Source organism: Talpa occidentalis, unplaced genomic scaffold, assembly GCF_014898055.3.
Source record: "Talpa occidentalis isolate TD23 unplaced genomic scaffold, MPIMG_talOcc4v2.1 talOcc4.13, whole genome shotgun sequence".
NCBI classification, from domain to species: domain Eukaryota; kingdom Metazoa; phylum Chordata; class Mammalia; order Eulipotyphla; family Talpidae; genus Talpa; species Talpa occidentalis.
The window spans coordinates 69,948,022-69,968,019 of record NW_023601322.1 but is presented as its reverse complement, the minus strand read 5'-3'; the positions used below and the strand labels follow the sequence as shown (position 1 = coordinate 69,968,019).

The 19,998-nt window shown below is 42.4% G+C and overlaps 2 protein-coding genes across 8 annotated transcripts in view; both read right to left on the bottom strand.

The window, feature by feature from the left end:
- The window catches only part of KLHL3 (kelch like family member 3), a 268,190-nt gene that overhangs the window by 127,856 nt on the left and 120,336 nt on the right, over positions 1-19,998 (bottom strand). The window contains exon 1 of one of the 7 annotated variants that reach the window (XM_054694364.1): positions 18,822-18,854. The exons of the other annotated variants lie outside the window; for them this stretch is intronic. The gene's annotated coding sequence lies outside the window, so the exon portion shown is untranslated. Of the gene's footprint in view, positions 1-18,821; positions 18,855-19,998 lie in introns of those variants that run through there. 7 annotated transcript variants of the gene reach the window in all.
- Positions 13,675-15,415, bottom strand: HNRNPA0 (heterogeneous nuclear ribonucleoprotein A0). Its single transcript, XM_037509250.1, has one exon. It carries the CDS (start codon positions 15,109-15,111, stop codon positions 14,200-14,202), a length of 912 nt encoding a protein of 303 aa, XP_037365147.1. The 5' UTR covers positions 15,112-15,415; the 3' UTR covers positions 13,675-14,199.

Sequence of the window (19,998 nt, the reverse complement as noted above, 5' to 3'; positions counted from 1 at the left end):
ATTGCAGAAGACACCCTCCCCATGCTCAAAACTGCTAGAAGCTACAATAATGAAAAGACCTAGATCTTTTGGAGAAAGGGAAGGAATTAAAGTAGAAATCACTCAGAAGAGCTCCCTGCCAGAAGTAGAGCTGCTGACCTAAGCAATAGTTTTTCCGAAACTGCACCTTCTACCTACGTATTAATTGTTGTCCACTTAACTTGGCTACACTAAGAAAAATGTTAACCACATCAAGGGCCCCAAAGAAGAACCCCACATTCAGAGGGTAGCTAGGGTCACAGAATTCAGCACTGATGTTGTATTCATAGCTAAAGATTATTGCAGCCTTAAAGTAAGAATACACTCAGATCATATAGGAAAAAGACACAGGTAAGAGTTTTTAGGAATCTACATGTAGGATTTTGCTCACTTCCTACCACAAGGTATCAAAGAGAATACACCGTGTGTAATGCTTTCCCCTAACATCTCACTACTCAAGATTTTATAGTGTTGGGCCTCCCCGGTGGCGCAGCAGTTGAGCACTGGGTTGCGAAGCTGCCTGCAGCCTCTGCAGCGCCAGTTGGATCCCCAGCTGCTCCCCGGCCATGGGAGGAGGGTCCCACAGGGCGCACAGACCTCTCCTGCCGCCTGCTGCTCCCCTCAGCAGTGTACTTTGGTCCTTCTGCCTGCTGTGCTCCCCGCTCTGGCTCTGGTGAATTCTCTCACCCTCCCGCACTTCTGACTGTACCCAATGCTTGTGTAAATAAATAAAAATAAATCTTTAAAAAAAAAAAAAAAGATTTTATAGTGTTAAAAATAGAACAGGCCCCGGGCCTCCCCTGGTGGCACAGGCAGTTGAGCGCCACGCTGTGAAGCTGTCTGCAGCCTCTGCAGCACCGGTTCAATCCCAGCCGGCGAGAGTCCCACAAGGCACTGCAGACCTCTCCTGTCGCACCGGCTGCTCCCCTCAGCAGTGTATTTCATCAGTCTGCCTGTTCTGTTCCCCGCTCTGTCTCTGGTGAATCCTCTCACCCTCCCGCGCAACTGGCCTGTATCCTGGTTCTTGTATAAAGAAATAATAAAATAAAATCTTAAAAAAAAAAAAAAAAGATAGAACAGGCCCCAAATGGAGTCTTCCATGCCTGGGTCCCTCCCAGATTTAATAGCTAATTTCATTGCAGTTTCAACCTCTCTCAAAGCGTAATCCTAAACCTATCAATTTGGAATTTCCCTATCAGCTCATAAGAAACCGCTGACTTCTTATGAAAAATGATGGTTTTACCTGAAATCTTTTCTTTTGCAAATAATTATAACCCACTCTGCCTATAAACACCCTCCATTTCTTTTAACCCTTTGCAGTAGCTGCTGCCCAATTTATGAATCATTCAACAAAGCCAAAACTAAATCCCTAAATTTGTGAATTTTATTTTTTAGCAGTAGATACCCTCTTCTTAGAATATATCAAAATCCCAGACTCCCAGAGATGTTCAGTATAAAACCACTGCTTGCACTCTCTAGGTAGAGTGAACCACTATTATCATAGTAAATCGGAATACTCCCTAAATTCAAACCTTGCAAGTAGGACTTTCTAAAGATAGCCTCCTAGGACTGGATATTTTTTTCTGCACATCACCAGATAAAGATTCATTTGAGCCAAAAAGAATAATCTCTCTCCCCAAAGATCATATACCTATGGTAGAATTAAAGAAATTGTGGGTCTTTATACCTTAATCCACAAAAAGTCTGCAATAACATACTCCCTCACTGAAAGAACTATACCAAAGGGATAGGAATTTTAAGAAAGGGAACCCTAAAATCTTTCAACCTTCAAGTTTAGAGCAAGATACTCCCCTGTTCAAAATGGTTCACCATTCATCTATTGAAAGCCAAATCCCTACAGGACTTGGTCCCTTTCTGACCTAATCTGCCACTCCCTTGATCCTCTTCCCTCAGCTTCAGCCACCCTGACCAACTTGCTTCTCCTCAAAAAGGCCAGGCACAATCCTGCCGTGGGGCATTTGCTCCTCCTTGTCCTCTACCAGGAATGCTCTTAATTTATGCATTAACTCCATTTCCTTATAGCCTTTGCTCACATGTCACATTCTCAGACCTACATTTTTGAATCTATTTTAAAATGTACCATCTTCACAAACATCCTGCCTTGCAGCACGACCCAGTCATTTCCCTACTAAGCTTTTCCATACTACTCATAATTTATCATACTGCATAATTTATTATAGTTCATTGTCTGTCTCTCCCTACTAAAATATAGCTTTATTGAGGGCAGGGATTTTTGTATCCATTGTTTTCACTGCTGTATTTCCAGCTGAAGCCTCAAGTAGAAGAGTTAAAATTTCTAACAGGGAGACACTAAATTTCAAGTACATTACAGATGGGGCAAAAACAAACAAACAAACAAACAAAAACAACCCAGGGCAAACAGGTCTTCTCCAAGGTTGGTAGTACCTGGGAGAGTAGTCATTAGAAGTCATTAGAAAATGTGGGTGTGATTAAAGAAATATAACTGAAGAGATGACCATAGATGGCAACTTCAAACAAGGTTATGGAAGACTTTTAACAAAAGGAACTACTTCCAAGTGGACACATATAAAGGAAATCCACAAGGTTTAGAGAACAATCTGGGGGATACCCAACCTGAAGTAGCAACAGGAGGGAGTGGTTACCAAAAGCCAGAAAAGACCTGGAGTTGGAAGAGAGGGCCATTGGAGCAGAGTTGTGCCTACTAATAAAACTGCTGCTAAGATGTGGAGGAGAGGGGAGACAAATTTCTTGATCCCATCTTTTACTATCCAGATCTCTTGCCAGTTTCTCCCACTATCCAAGCCCAACATGAAGCCAGAGAAGGATGCTTGCAGTTCTTTAAGAATCAGCTTCCCAGGAACACAAAGGAAGGGAAGATGGAGAAGAGATCAGGAAGGGCAAAAAGAGAATATCCAGTACAGTAGCTATTTTGTAAAGCTGACTGAAAAGGGCACAATGCGTCCACGTACTTACCAACATCTTCAACGCACTGTGTACGAATCTCCCAAGTATCCTCTTCCCATTCTCCGTGGCAGCGTCTTCCCACTCAGTAATTCTGACTCAAAATTCCTTATTCCCCACACACCTAATCTATTGCCAATTACACTTTCCCAATCCCCTTAACTTCGTTTTCAGACTGTTTCCAGTATTACCTCTTTGCTCATACTCTCATTTTCTTTTTTTTTTAAGATTTATTTATTTATTTATTTATTTATTTATTTATTTATTTATTTATTTATTTATTTATTTATACAAGCACTGGGTACAGTTAGAAGCGTGGGAGGGTGAGAGAATTCACCAGAGCCAGAGCAGAGAACAGAACAGGTAGACTGACGAAATATACCGCTGAGGGGAGCAGCGGGCAGCAGGAGAGGTCTGCGCACCATGTGGGACCCTCGCCTGGTGGCCGGGGATCCAACCGGTGCTGCAGAGGCTGCGGACAGCTTCGCAACCCAGCGCTCAACTGCTGCACCATCAGGGAGGCCCAATACTCTCATTTTCTTACCTGCTTAACATCAGTCCTCTTAGGAGCCTTGCCACCTGAAACGCCACTCAAATGCCATCTATTACTCAATGCCACTGAATTAAATCTAAATTGCAGCCTCATTATCACTACTATTGTGCAAAAATCTATAGTGACTTCCACTGCTAGCCAACAAAAGTCCAAACTCAGTGTACTACTCAAAGACCTTGGTAACATGGTTCCAATGTCTCCCAATGTATTTCCCACAACTCTCTTTTATCCTAATACTATCAAATTAGCCACTTGGATTTGGAATCAAAGAAAGTATAGAGAAAAGAATATGACTATTGGGACTGGTCACACTTGGATTCAACTCACAGCTCAATCACTTCACCAGCTGGGTGGGCTTACACATTACTTAACATTCACAGATACTACCGTGTCTGTGAAACAGTTACTGAATGGAGCCAAAGAGAGCAGTCACAAGTGTACTTTAGTACAGTATTTAGTACACTGTATGCATACTTCTCTATATATGTTCCCAGTTCAGCCTATTTGTCTCTCCACTTGAAATTACATTTCTCTTCCCACCGTTTCTATGACTTTTTTTTTTCCAGGCAAAGTGCTACGTCCTCCCAATATTTTTCTTTTTTTAAAGATTTATTTATTTTTATTTAGGCAATAGCTGGGGTAAAGGCTAGAGGCGTGGGAGGATGAGAGGATTCACCAGAGACAGAGTGGGGAGCAGAACAGGCAGACAGAACTGAAAACACCGCTGAGGGGAGCAGTGGGTGCGACAGGAGAGGTCTGCCGCGCCATGTGGGAATATCCCTGGCTGGCTGGGAATCAAACCCACACTGCAGAGGCTGCAGACAGCGTTCACGGCGCTGTACTCAACCCTCTGCGCCACCGGGGAGGCTCATCCCAATATTTTTCTTGATCTTTTCTCCTACCTGGAAGTCACCGCTCCTCAACACTTGTATCTTTTTTTTTTTTTTAATTTTTTTTTTTTTAAATAGAGGCATGTTTTATTTATTTGTTTATTTACTTGTTTGTTTGTTTGTACATGCACTGGGTACAGTCAGAAGCGCGGGAGGGTGAGAGAATTCACCAGAGCCAGAGCGGGGAGCAGAGCAGGCAGAAGGACCGAAGTACACTGCTGAGGGGAGCAGCGGGCGGCAGGAGAGGTCTGCGCGCCATGTGGGACCCTCCTCTGGGAACCGGGGAGCAGCCAAGGATCGAACCGGCGCCGCAGAGGCCACGGGCAGCTTCGCAACCCAGCGCTCAACCGCTGCGCCACCAGGGAGGCCCAACACTTGTATCTTTCTAATAGTAATAAATACTTAAAATTTACAGACAGCTAACATAATTCATATAGTTCCTACTACAGCTGAAGCAGCAGAGGCCTAGAGATGCTTCTACATCCAAGCTCACACAACTAGCCAAGGCCAAAATCTAAGTTAAAAATCAAGTATAGGGTCTCCCTGGTGGTGCAAGTGGTTAAGTCTCAGCACCATGAAGCTACAGCAGCGACTGCAGCATGAGTTCAATCCCTGACAGGGAGCTAACCCACAAGGTGCATCAGACCTCTCCTATTTTACCCTCGGCAGTGTATTTCAGTTCATCTGCCTGTTCTGCTCCCTACTCTGTCTCTGGGGAATCCTCTCACCCTCCTCACCTCTGGCCTACACCCCAGCTTTTGTATGCTTAAATAAATAAATCCTTAAAAATGAAATAAAATAAAAATCAAGTATATCAGCAGGGAAGGGGGGATAGAGGATCAAAACGGGAGGAAAGAGCACAAGGGACTATGGTGATGGTGTTCACAGATGAAATGGCGTTGGGAGATTTACAGGGACTACATCTGAGAGGAGAAATAGATTACTGTACAAAAATTAACAATGTAAGAAAATAAGTTTAATTTAAAAAAAATCAAGTATGTTATTAATAGTGATCAATGAACTGCACATGCACATCACTACTCTTTTCCAGACAGTTATGCACACACTTCATTAACTATGCAAATACCATGTAGATAGGTAGAGGGTAAAATAAAATACACCATTTGCTCATCAGAGGTCATAACTACTAACATTACTACATATGAGAAATGATAGTAGGCCCTTTAAATATATCTTTCATTGAATCTGACCAACAACCCAGTGAAATAAATATTACTGCTAGCCTTTTCTTCTTTACAAATAAGGAAAGTGAGGTCCAGGTCAATTTGCTAGTTAAGAACAAAGCCAGAAAGTGATTGGGTCAGGGATGGAAATGGAATGGTCTATTTGATGTCAAAATACATGTCTTCAAGGAAATATTAAATCAGATGTCTACTGGAAGGCAAATTAAACTTGTAGCTTGAGCATCAGAGAAAAAAATGCACTTTTTATATGATACTCAACAGAAGTAACCAGTGAAGGCAGAAAGCTTAATTTTAATCAGAAAATGCACAGCAAATGACAATGGGACTAGCTTCCATTTATTTATGCAAAAATAAACAAAACTCTAAGAGCCACAATGCTTAAATGGAAAGGATGCATCATTTCAAAAGAAAATGATTTCCAAGTAGCATGCAAATTATGCATGTTAGTCTCAGTGCTGTGTATCTCCAGATGTTTTAAATTAATAAGGTAATCAATACCTGATGATGAAACACTGGGAAATAAGCAAACTAAATGGTACAACTCTACATCAGAATTTTAGAGTAGGAAAAGACACAAATTTATTTCAGGAATTTTAAGCAAAGTGGTAAAAGAATCAAAGTACCAAAGAAAAGCATGTCTAGCAAGGTATCTTCTTGAATTCTTTTCCTCTCTAAAGGTTTCTATCATCCAGTTCTAAGAGCAAGTTAAAAAAGCAGATAGAAAGTCAGTTCCCCTTTCTAGCCTTCTGAGTTAGGGATTCCTTTTTTAAAAGTATTTTTTTTGTTTTGTTTTTTTAAATTGCTAGTTTTTCTTTTTTTTTTTTTTTTTTAAAGATTTATTTATTTATTTATACAAGCACTGGGTACAGTCAGAAGCGCGGGAGGGTGAGAGAATTCACCAGAGCCAGAGCGGGGAGCAGAGCAGGCAGAAGGACAGAAGTACACTGCTGAGGGGAGCAGCGGGCGGCAGGAGAGGTCTGAGCGCCATGTGGGACCCTCGCCGGCAGCCGGGGATCGAACCGGTGTTGCAGAGGCTGCAGGCAGCTTCACAGCCCAGCCCTCAACCGCCGCGCCACCAGGGGAGGCCCAGAGATTCCTTTTTAAAAAAGCAATTCTCAAATATCATCCTTTTAATGATAAATGCTTTATCTTGCAGCATTTACATTCTCATTTATGGAGACTATGAAGTTCACTCAAAATTAGACTCCAATGCCAAAAACTAATTTTCCCAAGCCAGCTGTATGCCTCTTTTTGAAATGAGCAATAAATTCTACTTCCCAAACAAGAGACTACCACACCTTATATTCAGTAAGAGACTAAATTTAAGCATCAAGAAGAACATTCATGTGCTAAACTCAAATTCAATTTAAGGCTAATAGTTCAGACCCACACATTATTTTTCATACCTGCCACCTCCAAAATTATACAATCGTTAACTGTATTTTTAAGGTGAAATTTAGGGTATATGTAATCTTTTGAGTATAGCAAATTCACCCTCATCAGTAAATGATTAAGTTATTTTATTTTCTGATAAAATTATACCTCAAAGTTCATAATAAGCAAGTAAGTCAAAATAAAGGGAAGTCATTATGGGAAGAAAATGCAAGCAAACTGCTAACTTGTGGCTTAACAAAGGGATCTCCAAACTATGAACTATACCCCTTATGGATTAGTAGTGATTATTGTCGTCCATTGAAGATCTCAATTATTTTATCTATAACTACTTTAAATTGTCTCCCTTAAGTTGATTTTACATTTTGTTTGTTTGTTTATTTATTTATACAAGAACCGGGACACAGGCCAGATTCATGGGAGGGTAAGAGCATTCACCAGAGACAGAGTGGGGAACGGAACAGGCAGAATGACTGAAATACACTGCTGAGGGGAGCAGCGGGCGCAATAGAAGAGGTCTGTCATGCCATGTGGGACCCTCACCGGCAGGCCGGGATCAAACTGCCGCTGCAGAGGCTGTGGACAGCTTCACAGCGCTGTGCTCAACTGCCTCCGCCACCAGGGGAGGCCCTTTACAATTTTTTTTTTTTTTTTAAGATTTACTTATTTATGCATACAAGAACTGGGATACAGGCCAGAAGTGCGGGAGGGTGAGAGGAGTCACCAGAGACAGAGTGGGGAACAGAACAGGCAGACTGATGAAATACACTGCTGGGGGGAGCAGCACGCAGGTCAGGAGAGGTCTACTGTGCCATGTGGGTAGCTCCCTGGCCGGGGATAGAACTCGTGCTGCAGTGGCTGCAAGCAACCTTCATAGGTTGCTTCATAAGCCCTTGTACCACCAGGGAGGCCCTGATTTTACAATTAATACTTAAAAATCATTAATCATTAAATAATGCAAAATAACAAAAATGGGTGATGTACTTTTATGGATTTTATGATCTAGCAGTCTAATAAAAAGATGTAAGGAGCCCAAGACATCAGGCTCTGCATTTTGGCATAAGGCCCTTTCCCACCTTATCCAATTGTTTACCAAGTTCAAATGTGTCTTATGTAATATTTCCCTTGATCTACACAGAAAGTCATCACTGCTGCTTATGTTTTTTTTTTTTTTTTTAATATTTATTTATTTACGCATACAAGAGCTAGGGCACAGGCCAGAGATGCGGGGGGTGAGAGGATTCACCAGAGACAGATTGGGGTACAGAACAGGCAGACTGACCAAAATACACTGCTGAGGGGAGCAGCGGGCGAGACAGGAGAGGTCTGCTTCACCACGTGGGTTGCTCTCTGGCCGGCCAGGGATTGAACTCATGCTGCAGAGGCCGAGTATTGCTTCATACTGAGGTGCTTAACCCCTTGCACCACGAGAGAGGCCCACTGCTCATATGTATCTTTGACTACAATGCTCACCACCCAAACTAAACTGTAGATACCTTGTGAGAAAGGGTTGACCTTATTTAGCTAAGATGTACTCAGTACATATTTATTGAATGAATTATAAGAGCTAGTCTAAGATTCCCCTTAAAGGGTATGACTAAATTACTAAATGACTAAAAACTAAGTTACAAACTGGAAAGTGTGTAAGCAACTGGTCTTCACATTACAAGAGAATAAAGCAAAAAAAAACAAAAACAAACAAACAAAAAAAACACCTCACCAACATTAAATAGTAAGATCTGAATCTAGATTTTTGATGATTTCTGACCCAGAACAAATCTCTCCCAGGATACCCTATCCAGACTGTTACTTTTTCAAGACCTTGTTGAGAAAATATTTAACAAATGATTTAATAAGTATTTTAAAATTCAACAAGGTATTTCTGCACTGAAAAAAACCTCTAACATGACTGAAATACTGAACATTTTAGAAGAGTAATATCATAGTTACTACCATAAAACACCAGACCTCAATGTATATATGTTCTCCTTTCAAAATTTAAGGACAGAAAGGCTTGTTTTTAATTTACATATTTAGTCATCATTCTCATAGAAAAATTCAAACAGGGCCTCCCTGGTGGCACAAGGGGTTAAGCACTACTCTATGAAGCAATCCACAGCCTCTGCAGCATGAGTTCGATTCCCGGCTGGCCAGAGAGCAACCCACATGGCGCAGCAGACCTCTCCTGACTCGCCCGCTGCTCCCCTTAGCAGTGTACTTCAGTCAGTCTGCCTGTTCTGTTCCCCACTCTGTGTAGTGAATCCTCTCTCTCTCTTTCTCACACACACACACACCCATCTCTGGCCTGTACTCCAGCTCTTTTATGCATAAATAATCTTAAAAAAAAAAAAAAAAGAAAAATTCAAACAAAATTTGGAAAGCCAGAGTAGTCCACGCCCTATGGGGTCTCTCATTTCTCCCACCAGTTATGTGGAGAAGAGGTAGGGGCATTCGCCAGTCACTGGCCTTGTTTATCTTTTCCCTCCTAAAAAAAAAAAAAAATTCTGGAAGGAAAAAAATCACAAAGCAAAATTGAAATGTTAAGACTATGGAATATCCAATAATTCCTTGTAGAGTTCCAGCAGATTTCTTAGCGCACTATCTAGACACTGGTGTAACCAATGGTTTCTGCCCTTAATCCTGTTATTTCCTTTATCCCTCTCCTCTTTGGTATACAGTTAATACCTAGAAAAAGAATTTTTAAATTATAAACAGAAGAAAACCTGGAAAGATGCAAATCAATAAACTATGATACAGCTATACTAGTAAACTAATTACAGGAAAAAGCTTGTTGTTTATAGATGCCTTTAACATTAAATACACGAGTGTATAAGTGATCTAATTTGTTCTAATATAACCACTCAAAAAGATCTAGAAGTAAACATACTCAGTTTATCTCCGAGCACTAAGAGAAAAAGGGAGGAGCAGTTTTATTTTACAGTATTATTAAAAATACATTAAAAAATCCTTATCTCTTGTTCTCAATAGCTACATTTTAGGGAAATTAAAAGACAAGCCTGCAGCTAATATGCAAAACATATAATGGGATCCCCTCACAGAATTATCTGAGGACGAAAATAAATGAAAGGGTACATATAAACTTAACAGAACAAAGCACATGAAAACACAAATGGTGCCTTCCTTATTTGTTTAGGGAGTAATGAAATTTCTTAAGTGACAAATACAGACATCATATGAAAAAATGAAAAAACTAGCCAATATTCCCTCAGTAAAACTACTGGAGAAAACAAAGGGAGGAGAGGAATATATTTGTTCACAGGCCTGTTGCACGTATAATCTAGCTTAGAAAATGATCAGGAAAAAGTTTTCGTCGAAGTTACCCTACACCTGTAAAAAAGCTGCCGATGAATAGGTCCCTTGCTCTGTATGTGTATCGAAAATGGAAAAATACTTTTAAGCATAGAGACAACTGCTGCATCGTCACCTATCAATCGCATTATTTAACTCTTAGGTAGCCATCTCATCAACCAAGAAGTATAAAACTGATGAGCAAAAGCATAAAGCTATAGAATGGATTATACAGGCATTTAAATGAGGAAGATGCATTTGTCTTGATAAAGACATAAAAATGATCTACACAAAAACTATAGATCTAAAAATTCCCATTTTTAAAATTAATGTAGGTGCATATAAAAAGACCTAGCTAGATTTACATCTTTTAAATGATTACCCAATTCAAATGTCATACAATGACTTTTAAAATAAAATAGTAGGAACTATCTTTCCTAAGTTTTATCTACTAAAGGGAGTTTTTAATTTAAAAAAAAAAATTTACAATGTATTTTCCCTTTTAGTAGAATGCTTAGGAGGCACATCAGAGTCAGCCACAACATGACACTAAGGTAAAAAGCATTTTCCTACCGAGATTAGAGGCAATTTTTATTACCCTGTCAGAAAGCTAAAAAAAAAAAAAAAAAAGGATTTTATAAAATAAAGCTTTCTGAAACAGGGAATCGAGAGAAATTTTTCCCAGTGATCAAAATCTTGCACTGACTCAGTGATTAACATAGAAGAGGACTTACCACCCTTTTAGGGGTAAAAGTTCTCTTTCAGGTAAAACCTATACATTATCTAGGTGCAGTTCAAATCAATCCAATATTCAAACACCCACTTTCAACCAGCAAAGATAGACGTATACAAATTTACTGTAAAACGCACAATCTCAAATTTGAGAAACTTGAGCACACTTAAACACTAAATGAGCCTATAAACCTTGTTAACTAACACCGTCAGTTCTGGTCTTGGGGAAAACAATCAAATGACAAATTATCAAATATCCTCACTCTTTTAACTTTGCTTGAAAAACAAAAATTTATGCCAAAATAGAAATAAAACCTACGTTCCAAACTGTTATCAAAGGAAAACAACCTAGTGTTTTGATTCTGATTTTGAGTTACCCCTTGAACATTAGGCATTTGCAAGCTTTTTAAGATTTGAAATGATCTTTCAAACCACTTTCAACTGATTACCATTCAATTTACACTGAAAATACAAAGATCTTTACAATAGGAAGACACAAAGATTCATTTTTCAATTAGCTTATCTTTCAAATTAGATTGAAGCATAGCACAAAACCTGTTTTCAATACTAAGTTCTATGCCACCTCCTACCATGAATTCTTAAGTTTGAATGTTCTCACAGGTTTTATAGATGAGTCAAAACACAACTGATTGCCAAAAACCAGAAGTCCCACAAGCCAATGTTTACATACAAATTGAACAAGGAATTCAGGAAAGACTAACCACCGTTTTTCCCTTCACTAAAACCAGCAGAGATTACAGAAATTTGTAACGGCAAGTACACGAAACTAGGTGTTCTATACCATGAACAGAATACTAAATTGGTTCTCTCACTAACAGGAAATCCCTACATATTTAACTTAGAAGTCACTGCGTTATTGAATACAAAATGACTTTGCACACGTTCCAGAGGTGGTCTATTTCAAGTTACCTACAAGAAATAGATCTTCCCACTAAAACTGAATCAAGGACAGTAATAACTGTAATGAAATATTTATATCATATATACCCTTGAGGTCCCCCAAAAGCTAGAACAGAAAAAAAAAAAATCAAATGAAGCCAGACATGCAGTGCTTCACCAATGAAAAACAAAAAATGTTAAGGAACTGCATAACCATTTGAGAGCAAGATTTGACTGTGCATTTATTCAATGTGCAAAGACATCCACCTCATTTGTGGTAGAAGTGTACTTAAGTATTTGCACCAAGCACCAGCTATCCTTTGTCAAGTACAGCTGACAGTGATAATCTAGCCCAGCAACCTTCTTACCTCTTGAAAATCCACCCCTCGCAATGAATAAAAATTTGGCAAAAATTAGATCTAACAAATTAAACAGTGAAAGAATCCCCAAAAAGGTCAATGTTAAAACTTATTTTACTTTAATGACCATAATCTCCCCTTCAGAAAGCTTTTTTAGTATAGCTGTGGGCCTTCAACTGCAAACTTAAGTCAAATATTTTATCATATTAAATGAAGTGTACTAAATTAACAGGTACTCTGAATCCACCCACCAGGTAGGTATACATACTCTCACTCAATCATGTAAAGAATTGAATTCTTTATTTGTGATATCCATAAACGTTGCTAGTCTATATTTCTATCCAAGAAGGCAATTTTCTCCTATATCAGTTTTTTTTTTTATAAACAACAACTTGAATTCTATTGCATGAAAGGGCTACAAATATACATTTGTTAACCAAGCAGAATACACAGATATTTTGCTTTACAACTTGCACCTAAGATACCAGTACATGTAGCTGGTTCAATAGTTGTCATAGCAATTTGGGGCCACTGCCCAAGCTATGCATAGCAGTTTACATTTTGAAATCTCATGTAGAAAGGGCAATTGGGATATGGACTGTTAACTACATTCCTGTGAACCCCATTTTAGTTACAAGTAAATGTGTAACCCAAGTCTGCACAGATTTCTGATGGCAAAACTTCTAAATCTGATGCAACTGTCCTAAACAAGTTTTTAAACAAATTGTTTTTGCAGATATTCTGCCATTCTGCCAGTAGATGGTGCTACACAAGGTTGGGGGGGGGGGATTTCCATGAGGACAACAGTTCAGCTATAAGAAAAAAACCATTTAAACCTGTTCTGAAAATACAAAAATGCATTTAAGTTTGAGGGTAAAATATAACCCTTATTTGTAACCATTCAATACAGACAAACCGGTAAGAGGGATGAAACTAGGCAATCTGAAAAATTTTTCAACAGTTTATATGAATGAAAACACATGCGTAACACAAACTATTTCTTTAGAACTACATAGTACATATTTTGAAGTAAATTCTTATAGAAAGAAGTGACCAACCATGTCAAGATGATAAGCAAATCGCTTAGTACAAGAGATGGATGCACAGAAAACTTTTCAAGGTTTTAAAAAGCCACATCCACCACTTCGAAAGTTTTGTCTGTAAGGGATAAAATCCAAAGTCACTAGCAGGGCAACAGAAAAAGGAAAAAAACAAAACAAAACAAAACCCACAGGACCTTTTAAAAGTTTCTCTAAGTATACATCAAAAATTAAGATTTAACACGAAAAATTTTCAACTCATATCCCTTAAAACGGTACGGAATGGATCCTAGAAAAAAAATGTTAGACATGTACGGTCAAACACAATGATTTATTAAAAATAAAACGTAAAAATGATTTTTGTACATATGCTTCCAAATTTCAGGCATGGGATCCAAGTAGATTTCATAGAAAACGCTGTAGCCAGGTATCAAGTCCTTACAACAAAGTGAACTACCCCCCACCCCTACCCCCGCCCAGGTTTTGCTACAGAATCAGCAAATTCACTCCCTCCCCCCCCAAAAAAAAACACAAATCAAACAAGACATTTTGCTAGTATAAAAACGACCAAGGTCCAAGTAATAATAAAAAAATAGAGTCCATCAATGACTGTAACACAAAAATGTGTATGTGGGGCCGAGTCCATCTTCGGAGAGACGGGAGAGGAGGCAGGCAGACGGGCGACACCCCCAGGGCAGGCCGCCTCAGCGGCGGCGCCCCCAAGGGCAAAACGGGGAAGGCGGTGGGAGGGGGAAGGGCCTTCGGAGCGCACCCTCGCGGGGCCGTCGGAAAGAGCTACCCCTACAGCCGCTCCCGGGCCCTTTTAAAATTTCCTCCTCAGAAGGAGCTGCCGCCGTAGCCGCCGCCGCCGCCGTAGCCCCCCCGGTAAGGTCCGCTGCTGCTGCGCCCGCCCCAGCTGCTGCCGCCGCCGCCGCCGCCGCTCTTCATGGGCCCGTAGGAAGACTGGTGCTGGCTGTAGCTGCCGAAGCCGCCGAAGCCATTGCCGTAGTCGCTGCCCCCGTAGGACGAGCCGCCGCCGCCGCCCCCGTACGCGTTGTAGCCGCCGCCCCCGCCGCCGCCGTAGCCGCCGTAGCTGTTGTAACCGCCGCCGCCGCCCTTGGACAGGCCGTTCTGGTCTCGGCCCCCGCCGCGGCCCCGGCCGCCCCGGCCGCCCCGCGAGGACCGGGAGCCGCCGCCGCCGCCCCCGGAGTGGATATCCTCCTTGGGCACGGCCTTCTTCACCTCCACGCGGTGGCCCTGGATCGGGTGGAACTTCACCACCGCGGCCTTGTCCGCCGCGTCGTGGTTCTGGAAATACACGAAGCCGAAGCCGCGCTTCTTGCCCGACTGCTTGTCGGCGATGATCTCGGCCTTCTCCACGGTGCCGAACTGCGAGAAGTGCTCGATCAGGTCGCCCTCGGCCACGTCTCCCTTCAGGCCCCCGACAAAGAGCTTCTTCACCTTGGCGTGGGCCCCGGGCCGCGCCGAATCCTCCCGGGACACCGCCCGCTTCAGCTCCACCGTGTTGCCGTCCACCGCGTGGGGCGAGGCGGCCATGGCGGCGTCGGCCTCCTCCACATTGGAGTAGGTCACAAAGCCGAAGCAGCGCGAGCGCTTGGTCTGGGGGTTCACCACCACCACGCAGTCCGTCAGAGTCCCAAAGGCCTCGAAGTGGCCGCGCAGGCCCGACTCACTCGTCTGCACGTTGAGGCCGCCGATGAACAGCTTGCACAGCTGCGAATTCTCCATCTCCACGGCCCGGGCCTTGCCCCCGCCCTGCGCGCTCCGCGGCTTCGCCGTCGCCGTTATCGTGGGCTGAGGCCTCCTCACTGCCTGGGCCCAGCCGTTGCTGGGGCCGCCACCGCCGGTCCCGACGGGGGAGGGAAGGAGGGAAGGGGAGGGAAGGAGGTGAAGAGGAAGGGGGAGGGAAGGGGAGAGGTGCCGACCAGAGGACGGGCCGCGGAGGCTGGAACGCGACCGAGGCCGCCGTCGCCGCTACCGCTACCGCCACCTCCGCTCCCCTATCTGGGCACCACACAAAGAGGCCGCTGAACGCGCGCGCACCCGCCCCGAGGCGTGCGTCACCGCCGACGTACGGCAGCCCAGGGCTGCCCGCCAATCCCCGCCTCGCTCCCCTTTGTCCCGCCTACCGCGCCGCAGCGCCGCTCTCGGCCACGGACTCCCCGCCCTCCGCGGTCCATTCAAGCTCTCGGCGCTGCCCGCTCCCGCCGCCGCCGCTGCCACCCCGCTTTTGCGCTCCAGCCACCCGGTGTGCCCTGACGAGGGGCTCGCCCTTCCCGCCGCGGACGCTGGCGAGTCGTTTCCTCCCAGCCCCGCGGCTGTTCCCAGTGTCTCTCCCCCCTCCCCTTCCCGTATCCCCTCGCCCAACTCCGCAGTGGCGTTCGCGCCAGCCCCTTGAGAGACATGTCATCCCAGCCAATCACCGCGAGCCGCTCGCACCCACTTCCGTTTTCGGCGTCCGCTGGACGGGCGCGCTCCCCGGTGCGCGCCGGCCCGGGCTCCCCCCTGTTTGCGGAACCTGCCTGCCGCCCCCCCCCCCCACGCATCCCCCCGCCCGGGGCTCGGCGCGGGGGCGGGGGGGCGAGCGGGGGCGCGTTGGGGGCCGTTCCCAACGGATGCGGCCTGGGGCTCCACGCGCGGGCTTTTTGAAAACTTGACTGTTGGGGTTGGGGGGCCTGGATCTACTAGCCGAGTCTGGACCGGGGCGCTACACCTGGCGTCCCCGCCCCTCCGCCCGCACAAAGATGGAGGGGAGAGGCCTGGTCAGGGGAGGCGGTTATTAACCGTTTACAGTCGGCCCAGAGCGCAGTTAAACTATAACATTGACACGTGGCCCTGCGCAAAAGCGGGCCCGAGGCAGTGTGGACGGCGAGGCGCCCAAAGCGCGTCCCACAGCACCTCCGAGGCGCGACCCCCGCCGCCCAGCGGCCGTCCTCTCTGCGCCCCTTGCTGAGCTCGGGCATTTTCACTTTACCTCAGGGAACACAACCTTTTGATGTGTGGACGTTATCCGTTGCTTCATTCCCAACTAAAACACTGCCTTTTAAATGTGTTTATATCAGGCTAGGACCCAGAGAAATTAACACATGAACGTTATTTACAAATACCGTGCACTCTTGATAACCCTTACAGAACCTCAAGTGGAAATACAAGAAAATTATAACGGCTTCCATTCATTGAACATTTGTATGCCAAGCAAGATATAAGGAGTGGGGCATAGTGTGAGACAGTATGTGACCAAGAGGCCCCAAGCCATGTGATAAACACTAGAGAAGTTCGGAGGAATTCCTCACCGTACCCTGGAGTATTCGTGCATCATTTGTGAAAGAGTGGAAAACACGCTGACCCTCAGAGTCTAAGGCTACATAAGATTTGTATAGGGAGTTTATCTGCACCAAATCCTAAAGAAACTTAGCTACATTAGCTTCAAGTGACAGTGAGTGGACTGGGAGGGTTTTTGATGGACAAAATAAGAGTTGAAACATATGTTGGCATGTCTTCAATTTTAGATTAAGAAGTTTTGACTAAAGGAATAGAGACAGTCTTCTAGACTTGGGGATAAACTATAATCTCGTTCTACCACCTACTAACCCTCCTACCATCCAGATGTGTGACTTCGGGCAAGTTGCTCTTTAAAAAAGTTAACCAGGGCCTCCCCGGTGGCGCAAGGGTTAAGACACAACCTCTGCAGGTTATCTGCAGCCACTGCACCAGAGTTCCATCCTGGGCCAGAGGGCTACCCACATGGCACAGCAGACCTCTCCTGACTTGCCAGCTGCTCCCCTCAGCAGTGTATTTCTTGTATGCATAAATAAATAAATCCTTAAAAAAAATCTTAAAAAAAAATTGGCCAGTCTTATTATCTGGAAATGAATACAGTGAAACACCTTGCCAGTGTGGTAGAAATTAAATGGATTCTACATCTAAAGGCAAAGCACAATCCTGGCATACTCTAAGTGTTACTTTAAGAAATACCAGACCGAGTGACAGTAAACAAAAGACAAATATCTGCCCTCCTGATGCTTACATTCTAGTGAGGGAGAATCAGACAATATATAAAAATAGAAATACAGCACAGTACTAGTGATCAGTGCCATTGACAAAACTAGGAGGACACAAGGAAGCTATTTTCCTGTTACGAAAAAAAATAAGTAAAATTTCATATATGTGAGGATTTGCTAACTATGGGTGATTTAAAAAATGACGAAAAAATAAAAGCATTCCAATGATTGAAGTCTGGAAGCCTAAAATTACAGGATGATGGAAGTAGAATACCTAACAAAAAAAACTGTCTTGGGGAGAAGGAGCAGGGGAGATGAATAATATAATTGTTAAAGTTTAAGTTGATACTGGAATTTTTATGGAGCAGTGTTTTCTGGGAATGCCAAGACTATCTACAACTCAGATGAGAGATTATACCTTAAGAAGTATATTTAGAGAATCATCTAAACAAATGATAAAACTAAAAGGTAAATTTCAGGAAAAAACTAAGACCATCCTTTCCCATCTAATCTGTAAATTCTAAAGTATACTGTTTTAAAATAATTCTCTACACCACCTAATTGGGAATCCATTGTGTGTTCAATTTCTATTAACTAGGAAAACATAGAAGTATATGTTTGCTATATAAGCCTATACAAGAAGAGGAGTAGGGATGCTGGGAGCCAATGCAAGCATGTTTAAGACACATTTAGGAATCCAAGATAAATGAAAGTTATTCTATAAATTAGGATGTTAGATTCTTTTCAGAGATTAGATTGGTAAAGGTAGGAACAGTAAATAAGGAGTGTTATATAAACACTTAAATGATGTAGTCCATTTCCTATCCCTCAGATAATTATTTACATTATTATGTAAATAATTGCCTAATTTCTTAGTTTGGTTTTACTTGCTTATAGGTATCCCGGCCTTCAAAAAAAAAAAAAATATACACACACACACATATATATATAATTGAGATTTAGACAATCTTTGTTTTCTGCCCCTCCTGTAAGCTTAATTATAACAACCAAATTGAATGTGATAGCTACACACTCATGAAAGTATACACTAAAAATGGTGTATTTAATGTACCTAAATTATACCTAGAAAAAAGAGAGACAAAAACAGAAGGGAAAAAAATAAATTGAGGAATAAAGGGAAAATTTTGGCCAATTGTATATCCAGAAAGCAGAAACTTCTCTTTATAAGTCACTTACTGTATCTGAGAGTTTTTTTTTTTTTTTTTTTTTTTTGCAGCTAGGGTTCTGTTATGAACTTAATTGTGCCCAACACCCCCCAGAAATTAATTTGTTAAAATCTTACCCCCCTCACCAACTCCTGAAAGTAACTGTAATTAAAGAAAAAGGTCTTTAAATAAGTGATTAAGTTAAAATGAGGGGCTTAGGGTGGGACCCTAATCCAATCATTATTGTCCTTATAATAAGTGGAAGAAATACCAAGAGTGCAGGTGCACAAAGGGATAATCTTGTGAAAAGATGGCAAAGAGGGTCGTCTTCTGCAAGGCAAGGAAAGATCTCAGAAGCATACAACCCTTCGGCACCTTGAACCTTCAGCCACCAGAACTGGGAGAAAAAAATTTACCTTGTTTAAGCTACCCATTTTCATATACTTTGTTATGGCAGCCCTAGCAAACTAATACTTGCACCATTTTTTTTAAACTCAAGCTACCTTGCAGAAGGGCACTTTTTCCCACTTGTGATAAGGTTAAATCTTTTTAGTGGACTCTAACAACCTCTAACATGCATGTCTTAAAATTTTACCCATTCTTTTGAACCAATAATCAAATGTGTCCTAAGGAAATAATTCAGGGTCTACTCAAGGATTTAACTTCAAAGATGCTTATTTAATATTGTTTTATTACCTATACCCCCAAATAGCTAACTAATTAAATAAGGAAATAATTATTCCAGCTAAGAATATCACGAGTCACTCAAATTGATGTTGTAGGGGGAAAATAATGACTTGTATTTGGGTACGAATCGTATAACATCATGATTATGGGTGAAAGATCACTTAACTTATTTCAACAAATCAAATTAAGTCTGATTTTAAACTAAACCCCATACAGGATGGCAAAAATATGAGCATGTCCTGATTGGGCTCCTGTTGCCTTTTTTCTACTCAAATGGACTTGCCTCTTTCCCTTTCCCCTTCTAAGACATAACACCTGCAATAAAATCTTGTTGTAAAAAATAAAAATTAAAAAGCCACCAAGAGAACTGGCTTTAAAAGGGACTCGGCTGAAGCAAGAGACTACACAGACTGACTTACTTTGTAGAGACATTAATTGTATCTTGTCCAACTGACGGTACAGTCTGTTCCCTCAAATGTACTATCTAGGTTTTTAAAAGGGAATTTACCTCCTCCAGAGAGTAGAGATGTCAAAGGAGGGAAGCTTAGTGTGAAAACAGATAGCTTCCCAAGTCTAGCTGAAGTGACCAAAACAAAAACAAACTGCCAGTGATGAGTAAATCCTGGTGCAATGCACAGCATGGTACAGTTAGCAATATTGTGTTGTATATTTGAAAGTTGCTAAGAGTAGCTCTTATCATAAAAAGAAAAATTATGACTGTGTGCTGATAGATGTTAACTAAAGGTATTGTGGTAATCATA